The following is a 9,435-nucleotide window of genomic DNA, read 5'->3' on the forward strand; positions in this document are numbered from 1 at the left end:
ATGAACGATAGATATAAGAAAAATTTATGCGCCACGGTAACCGAGAGTTTGGAGGCGAAACCTACAAAGCTAATATCTGCGTTCAATTCTCGGCCTAGGCCTTGGATTTTATTTAATGGTTAATATGAGAACTTAGCAGTAAAGTATGTTTGCTAATCGACTTCTTCCACGTCCCTAATTGGTAGTTGAATTTAGAGCCCGCCTGAAAAAATAGGCACTACTTTACTCTTGTAAGAAAAAGTTTTAGTGAAAAGTGCATTGCGTACTTACTTCTACTAAAGAAATTATTATACGAGAAAAAAAATCAACTTGGTTCAATAAGTTTTTAATTTAATTGTGTGCCGTGAATCTTAAATATTTATTTGTGATATGTCGGTGAGCCTTGCTAAACTGGCTTTATGCAAGCAATTTTATAGCAAGTTGTTTTCAAATTTTGCTGAAGATCACAAGAGGAGCATAATCAATTCCAGAGTAGTAATTTTCTCAGATATCAAGGCGGCTCTAATAGCTATCAAATCCTAGGAAAATAATAGAAAAAGGTGAGACTGCCTGGGTGGAAATTCTAATGAGTATTTGTTCGTATTGACTGGTTGTTCTGGCATTGAGGAAAAAGCGTATTGAGATGGCCCAGGTACCCTCAAACGACGATAGCTATTTACGGCGAAGAAAAATGCCGATTAGCATTACCGACTAAGTAATGCAGCAGTAGCCAGTGGCAAAAAATTTCATTATTAGTTTTATATGTAATTTCTCTGACAAGTAGGCATTTATTCGGACATTAGCCTCTTAAGGAATGCGGAGGAGTGAGTGAACGCATGAGCGTGTCAACCTTTTTAGTGTTCTAAAAACTCGTGCCTTCAAGCTTTGCCCGATGAGTGCTTCTTTTAATTATATAATTGGGGGGGGGGGGGGGTTAGAGCCTTAAACCCCCTTTAATTTGGTGTGGGACAGGTCTTTTTATTTTAATTATGATGAGAATATGTTATAAGCCATTATGTTCTTGTTATTATTTAAGTTGCTTCAATTTTTCCTCTTTTTTAGAAGTTCAAAGACTTTGTTTTGTTGTAGTTCCAATAGGGGCCCCATTTTTTATTATTTCTAAAGATTACATTTGTAATATAAGTTAATTAACATTTACTTAGTACATCGTATCAGTTTTTTTTCTTAGTTGAAAGTAGTTGGTCAATTATTCTTTGGATTTTATTTGAATTTTGAAATTAAAAAGCTCTTTTTAGGCTACAGAGACAATGTTATCAACTAATTGAAATGCCCACAACTTAACTAGTCTCTATTCATTCAAGGACTTTAACAAAATCAGTAAATCAACATTGGAATTTATGTACATAACATTGGAATAGTATACATAAATCCTTTACTTTCTTTTTTTATAGGAACCTTAACTACCTGATATTACAAAGAACTAAGTTATGTCAATTACTAATCAATACCCTTTCAAATCCATAAAAGAGAGGATGCACGTAGGGTAAACAGATACTCGTGGGTGGATGGAAATGTGATCTCGAAATGACTAGTCATTTCAGGGTACCTCAGTCAGATTATGAATTGAGAGGAAGTGGCTAAATAACTAATCAATTGTGTCCTTTCTGCGAGTCATTCAATTCTATCGAGAGTCTCACAAGTTACAGTGTTCATATAGTGTAGGTGACTGTAAAACAGTATCAATGAAAGTGTGTGCGCGTGATATGAGCCAGAGATTGTCTATTTGCACGTTATTGTAAAAATAAATGCAATAGTGTTACTAACAAATGTATTAGTAGAACACATTTATCATCCTCTTGTTTTTTTTGGGGGGGGGGCGTAGTTACTTTAATTCAAAGATAACATTTGCAGAAATCAAATTATAATGTTATAGAAGTGACAAAGTTTTCAATTCTTTGCAATTAAATTTTTCTAATAAATTATTATTTATTTCGTTTGTATACTCAGATTTTATGGGTACTAAGCACTTTAAAGAGACTTTTTTTTTTACTATTGGTTACAGTGTTCTACTTTGTTGCGGAATCGTTAGTCAGTTCTTACAGTTTCAATTAACCACGTGGTGTGAGTGTTAAAACAAAAATCAGTGAATATGGCTGATCAGGTAATAAAAGTTAGATTAATATTTTTTCAGAGTTTTTTTTTTTAATTCGTAGGGACTATTTTACTATTCGGAAGATAATTTTGTTTATTAGAATATAAAATGCCTGTTTTTATCAGGCGGGCTTAACGTCCAACTATCAATTAGTTGTGGATGGAGGCGACTAGCAAACACCCTTTACTGTATATTTATTTTATTAACCATTAAATGAAATCCAAGGCCTAGATCGGGAATCGAACCCAGTACCATAATACATGTTAGCTTTACAGGTCTCGCCTCTAACCGCTCGGCTAGTGTGACGCCTTGTTCATTAGATTAAAATTCTAAATTAGAGCTTTAATACTAAGAGTCTTCAAATTGTTACGGTTCCTTGTATGTAGCTATTTTTTAAACAATACAGTTCCATTTATAAAACGAATTCTTTTTATTGCTTTGTTTTAGTCCGAATTAGATTTTTGTGCTTTATAAATCGTATTTCAAAGAGGGAAACTTACTTAGTGCCAAGCATTTAATTAAGAGCTGTTATGGTTGAGTGAAATTATTAATCATATCTGAATTAATACATAACCGAATAAGTCCGTGATTAGTCTGTAATTAAGCATTTTTTGGGGTGTTTCGGTCTAAGGAATGAGTTGTTTGCTATTTCCTTCCAAAAAAATTGTAAATTAAAGTAATTTTTAATATTTACCTGATCGTAGATAAACGTAAACGTAGGCTCTAATTTTACTATTATCGTTGTTCATAATTTGAGAGGTGCATCAAAGAGCCCTTGCGACTACGTTGTATTAGACGTTTATGACTAGTAATGGGAGTGAAGAAGTTTTGTAAATACGAAACTGTAATTATTTATGTACATATGTAACTTTTATTTCATACTGGGTAATAACGTTTAATTAATTTTTTTTACAAGTCTAAAGTTTTTTTTTTTACATTTAGCTGATTCGTACTTAAATATTCGAAAAACTTATCTTTTTAGTGGTCGTACTGTGTAACGTGCTGAACCCTTACAGCTTATTGCTCTTTCAGAACATTGGCACTGATTAAACAAACTTGTAGCTTAAAGCAGTATCAGTTTTATCCCATTTTTCTTAAAATGCAGTTTTCAAATTTATTTTGTTTTGTTTGGAATTAATTTTTCTCGCAAATGGAAATGAAGGCAAATATATTTAATGGATACAGATTGATATTGCTTCAGTCAGTTTTGGACAATTATTCTAAAACAGATGCAAAAATTTTCTCCGTTCATAGGTACCTGAATGGAAACCTATGCCTATTAAAACTCAACAACCAGGAAACTCCTTGGAAACAAAAAGATCAAGGAGAACGCTACCCAGGTGTAATCCTTGATAAACAACTTACCTGAAGACTGCAGTTCAACACAAAACGAAACTCGACTGAAACAGTTATAACTCACTAATTAACAGAAACACACCGATTTAACACTATTCACTGTGCTTTACAAGATGCTCCTTAGACCTCTTTTAACATCCAGTCTCCCCAGGCTAGACTACAGCTAGCAACGCACTGACGATAAGACCTGCAGACTGCACATCAACACAAAACTGCAACAAGCATACACTCGACTGAAACAGTTATACCCACTAATTAACAGAAACACACCGCTCTACACACTGCTGCTCTGTACTGCTCTACAAGACGCTCCTTAGACCTCTTTTAACATCCAGTCTCCCCAGTTTGGATTACAGCTAGCAAAACGCTGACAAAGATAAGACTGTTCTAATAAAGTACTACGAATTGCATTGAACCCCATGGTTTACTAGGAACACACAAATTCACAGAGAACTCGACATTCAAGACATTAACATGCACATGACCAAACTAATAGACAACTTATTCCTTACCCTTTGTATGATAAGTCTCTTGTGGCTGCAGTGCCGTGGGGCATAGGTCCTGCCCCTTTTCTAATCTACCCTTCGCACACTGCCATCCGTATCTCATTACCACCTTGGCGAGCCTACAACTTCAAGAAGACTGAAACCTAGACTGTATCAAGACCTTTGAAGAACTTAGAGATTTCTAATATGTGTATAGCTCTTAGTGAGCTGGCCCATAATTAATTTGTAAATATAATAGAATTTTCTTCATCTTTTATTAGAAAAGCTATGCTTCTGATAGTTATCTGATCGCCTTCTACTCACACCATTTGTGGCGTACCCCTCGAATTACGTCTATTTAGAATGAGCACAGGTCTAAGTCCCTCACTTCTCAATTAACTTCTTTTTTTTTCTTCTTCTTTTTTTGAAAAGAAAAACTTGGGACTATCAAGTTTGGAAATTTCTCCATGTTTTCTGCGGTGCGAATATAAATCCTAATCATGTTTTACATCACGATTTTAAGTATAAATATGTACTTGATAAAGCGATCTTGAAATTAGAAGAAAAAACGATTTGAAGAGCACTAATTAATGAATTTATGAGGATGAGATGATTTTTTTTTCAAGATTTAATGTTGCTTCAATTAATGTAATTAAATTTGCTTCAGGTATTCTGATTCTAAGAGAAACATGAGCAATTATAAAATGTGCAATATCTGATGTGATAAAAGGTTGTTAATCTGCCCAGCGTATCAATTGGATCAATCACCTTTGTTCATTAAAATTCTGTGAAATTTTTGTATATTTACTTCAATTTTTAGTTTTGTTCTTAATCTGTTTTAATTTCAGACTGAACGCTCATTTCAAAAACAACCCACTATATTTTTAAACCGTAAAAAAGGGTTAGGTGTTAAAAAGAAGGCAAATGCATTGCGATACATAAGAAATGTTGGCCTGGGTTTTAAAACTCCAAGAGAGGTGAGAAAGTTTTAATTTGTCAAAAAGTACTAACATGAGTGATTTTATTTATGCGTACAGACTGAGAAGGCATTTCAAAAGCAGCCACATGTGTTCCTCGCCAGTAAGGTGTCTACAAAAAGGCCTTTAAGGAGGTACAAGAGCGTAGGCCTAGGGTTTAAAACTCCCAGAGAGGTTGGTCTTGATGTTATTTACAAGCTGGGTGTGGTGGTGGCAGCCAGTGCAGAAATGGTCTTAATGGAACAAAATTTAATCAGCATGATTTGGTGTTTACCTACTAATTAATGTATTTATAGGGTAATGGTATAATAATGGGTATTTAGGGTGTTAATATTTTGTGCTCTAACTTTATGAATTGATATTACAAAATCCATTAAAAATGAGTTGCTTAAAAGGGTGTAGCAGTTCTGCTAGACTGATATAGGCGCGCGTAACTATATCCTTGCATTTATTAATTTCAGAAATTAGTACTTATATTTATTAATTTATTTATATTACAATTAATTACGTAGTAATAAATTTGTCATTGGTGTTAGTGAACAGTTACAATTTTCCTAATATTTCTATTGTTTATATGGTCTCATACTAACACTTGAATAGTGGCCATTAAATTCTTGAGAGAATAAATAAACCAGTCCAGAATAAAGATGAAAGAAAATTGTTAACAAACTAGAGTTAAAGAAATATAAGTCAGAAAACCTGTTTTTAAAAACTGCTTCTGGGGTTCCCCCCCCCCTGAAACATGTCTTTCGAATGTATGGATTCGCATCGCGATTCTTCGTAAATATATTCATCCCATTTTTCTCCTACTCTTATTACCATAAGCGGTGGTATGAATTGAGCGTGTCATCGTAGAACCATTTTACGAATGTTATGCTATGAATGTTGCCTACTATATTTATTTGCATTAGCTATAAAGCTATACTGCTATAATCTAAATTAAAATTAACTTACGTGCAGTCATTTTCTTTTTAATTTGGAAATTTTGTCTAAATTTTATTAACAGCGGGACACAGATGAAAGATAATTAATAGTAGTGACATATTAGAGAATGTTAAGACATTCCTGAGTTATGGTGGATACAGAGAGATTTTCAAATTCAGATTTTCGGATTCAAGGGACCTCCAAATGGTTATTTCCATTGAAAACTGTAAATAGAAAGTCTACGTGATTTAAGTACCTTCTGTTGAGTAGGAAATTAATAGAGTAAGAAAAACTAAAAATGTCAGGTTATTGTTAAAAATAAGTGATACGAGACAGAAATTATTTCAGATATTGAACATTATTATTGTACTTCTTTTTATTTATTTTAAGTTCTAAAATGATACCATTCCTTGCAGTAATTGGCAAAACAACATTATTAACTAATGAAGAATTTAATGTTCTTTTGATTAAAGGAATTTTATTTATTTTAGCTGTAGCTTTCTAGGAATGGAGGTAAATATTATGGGGGTAGAAAGAATTAAAAAAGTTTTATAAAAGACCGTTTTTCGCGAAAACTGTTCCGAATTGTACAATGTTATTTGATTTTTGTCGCGAATGAGATGTAAAAAATCTCCGTCGGACCAATTCAGCTTATTTTCACCTGTGCGGTTTATTTAAAAGTATATGCTTAAAATTTGGCTTGCTTATCAAAGACTATTGCTTTAATTAACTTGTAAAAGATAGATAAAGTAATTTCTATTTAATTTATACTTCATTTTCCTTAAATATTAAGCACAACAGTACTTTTATAAATCAGTGATTATATCACATAATAAAATAAATAATGTATATTTAAAGTTCATTCTGGTTCAACTTGATTTTAATCATAATTTTCGTGTGAAAATTACTGTAGGTTGTGTAACTTCTAAATTAAGCCCTTTAGAACTTCTTCATATAATGGAAAATTTGTATGATTTTCTAATTTATTTCTACTTTTATCTAATTTCTTATCCTTTTATTCTGCACTAAGATTTATTGTTAGCAATATTTTTGTTCAATTTTTCTCTTTAGCCCTAAAGTTAAGAACTTTGGTGCTGCGTGTTTTTTCCCCCAAATATTTTTTCAACTTACCTTATTAGGGCTTTAGTTAGCCCTTTTAACAAATTATCATAATAACAATTGTGTCATAATCAAGATTTTTTCCCAAGCAAATTTTCCCAGTCAACTTGTTTTTAAAGGCTTACATAGTAGATTGTAATATCACAGGTAATTGTTCATAACTATCTTCAGTAACATGTGAAGCAGTCACAATCTTAATATAATTTGCTACAGTATTGACTAAGTCAGAGAAAACCGTCGTAAAAAAAAGTTTGTTTACATTTTCCCGAGAGGCTTCATTTTTGTTAATCTTTTCTTTCATTATATCATGTTTAACATATTTCATATTAGTATTGTTCATGTTTTTGGTGACTTGAGTCATTATTCCTTCTTCCTTCTGATATTTCATTTTCTTTATAATGTTGAATAACCTTCATAAGTACTCTTTATTTGTAACTCTGTTATCTGAATTTACTTTTGACAGAAATATTTGCGGTTGATTTCGAGACCTATTTCCCTGAGCGTTCTAAGTAATGTATCAACTTTTCTAACGTAACATGCTGTAAGCATGACAACCTTTTAAATGTGCTTGAATTGTGAATTTGGAGAAAATGTAGAGAGCGAAAAAATCGCAGGAAATCCGTGTATATTTGATTGGAGGAGACCTGACTGAATGTTGGTGATAGATAAACTCACATTTTCGCACAAATTTTGTTTTTTTTCACTATTTGGAGCGTTTTTGAAAGGAACGCCTAAGATTTTCCCAAAAAATTATGCAAGATAAATACGCGTAATCTTATTGTTTATCTGCAATGTTTCCTTGAAAATCACTTCTGACGGAGAAATAGGGAAATAGGCTAGTAGTGTCATATTAGTGTACAAATCTTAAAATTATTACACCTAAATTTAAAATAAATTAAGTAAAGTTCAAAATGTTCTTTCAAGCTTTGGTAATATTATATTTTCCTAAAAGTTGGTATGCTTGGGAACTTTGGGCAATTTTTTTGGGCTGTGGTTTTTCTTAACATATTTTCTTATTCTCTTAACTTGTGTTTTGTTAATCCCCGTAATTTTTTAAATCTAATATTAGACTTCTATTTCATTTTTTAGGCCATTGAAGGTACCTACATTGACAAAAAGTGTCCCTTCACTGGAAACGTTTCAATCAGGGGAAGAATTCTAACAGGAGTAGTACAGAAAATGAAGATGCAACGGACTATAGTTATCAGGAGGGACTACCTTCATTATGTGAGAAAATACAATCGTTTTGAAAAACGTCATAAGAACATGTCGGTGCATCTGTCACCTTGCTTTAGGTTTTTATAATTTCCTTAATTTTCATAAATTGCTGTAAAAAGTTGCACTTTGTTTTATTAATGTATAAACTGTTTTGTTTCCTGTTCCAGAGACGTAGAAATTGGAGATGTTGTCACGGTAGGCGAATGTAGACCTTTAAGTAAAACTGTGCGATTCAATGTGCTAAAGGTTACGAAAGGAACTGGCGCTAAAAAAGCATTCAAAAAATTTTAAATGTATACAATTTTATAAAGAGTTTCTTAAATAAATTATAATTCTTTGAATGTTATTGACTCATTTTTTTTAATTATTATTATTGTCTTTTCTCGGTAGACTTCAAAATTCTAAACTATGACTTACTTTTAAATATGACTATCGCTTTTATTGGGATCATTACTTGCCAGTAAATTGATGTTTTGGTGGTCTCCGGGAGGAACGAAAATATGCTTCTTTCTTACGTTCAACACCGCAACTATATGTGTAGTTCTATCATCCAAAAAAAACTTCACAATTAAAACATAGTTAAAATACAGTTTCAAGAAAAATTTATGTAAACTGAAGAATTATTTATTAGTTAGTTGTTTGTGATTTCTGGAAAAAATTATTTAATTTATAGTCTGAACATTTAATAATATATGTCTGCATGGTTCGTTTCATTTTCTAGAAAAATTAGTTTTAAAGAAAGAAAGAGAGGGCATGCCTAACCACAGTTTTAGAAGATGGTTATGCTTGAAACTGTGTTTGTTTCAAGCGGGGATGATGGTCCAAAGTGAAGGCATTGATCTGTGAACATTGGTCCCCTCTAAGGTAGAAGACAGCTAAATTTGGGGGTGCAACAGAATAATTTTGAGATTTAGAGGGCTATAAGCTCAATGAAGAGAACCACAAAGCTTCCACCCAATTGCCTTTATATTTGTAGCTGCAAATATTCAGAACACAGTATGTTTTCAGAAAAAATGTTTCAAAAGCATAACTGATTTTAATACAAGTTTTGTCCACATACAACAAATTAATCTATTCTTTTTTTGCAGCTGCTTTGAAAATTAAATTCGACATAGCCATAAATAGAACATGTTCTTAATAAAATATACAATTTTTAAAACTGTACATTTTTTAATCTAAAATGAGTGCTACGGGTAAGTGAAGCTTCACCCCTCCCCGAAACACCTCAAAATAAGTAGCCCGGAAAAATGTTTCTAATGAATAA

General features: G+C 32.3%; 1 protein-coding gene across 2 annotated transcripts; it reads left to right on the forward strand.

The window, feature by feature from the left end:
* Positions 1–1,948: 1,948 nt before the first annotated feature.
* On the forward strand, positions 1,949–8,517 carry RpS11 (ribosomal protein S11). Of its 2 annotated transcripts, none has more exons than XM_074138545.1 (4): positions 1,949–2,101; positions 4,782–4,910; positions 8,043–8,248; positions 8,339–8,517. In XM_074138545.1, exons 1-4 carry the CDS (start codon positions 2,090–2,092, stop codon positions 8,460–8,462), a joined length of 471 nt encoding a protein of 156 aa, XP_073994646.1. In that variant the 5' UTR covers positions 1,949–2,089; the 3' UTR covers positions 8,463–8,517. The 2 variants fall into 2 exon arrangements, with proteins under 2 accessions (XP_073994646.1, XP_073994647.1); XM_074138546.1 differs by lacking the exon at positions 4,782–4,910 and adding an exon at positions 4,971–5,084.
* The last annotated feature ends 918 nt before the right edge of the window (positions 8,518–9,435 follow it).

Source organism: Rhodnius prolixus, unplaced genomic scaffold, assembly GCF_049639745.1.
Source record: "Rhodnius prolixus isolate KJV_2025 unplaced genomic scaffold, Rpr scaffold_11, whole genome shotgun sequence".
Lineage (NCBI taxonomy): Eukaryota > Metazoa > Arthropoda > Insecta > Hemiptera > Reduviidae > Rhodnius > Rhodnius prolixus.

Coding starts and splice junctions, on each gene's coding strand:
- RpS11 (XM_074138545.1), top strand. Junction 4,911..8,042: donor GTTTTAAAACTCCAAGAGAG/GTGAGAAAGTTT, acceptor TTCATTTTTTAG/GCCATTGAAGGTACCTACAT. Junction 8,249..8,338: donor CATCTGTCACCTTGCTTTAG/GTTTTTATAATT, acceptor TTCCTGTTCCAG/AGACGTAGAAATTGGAGATG.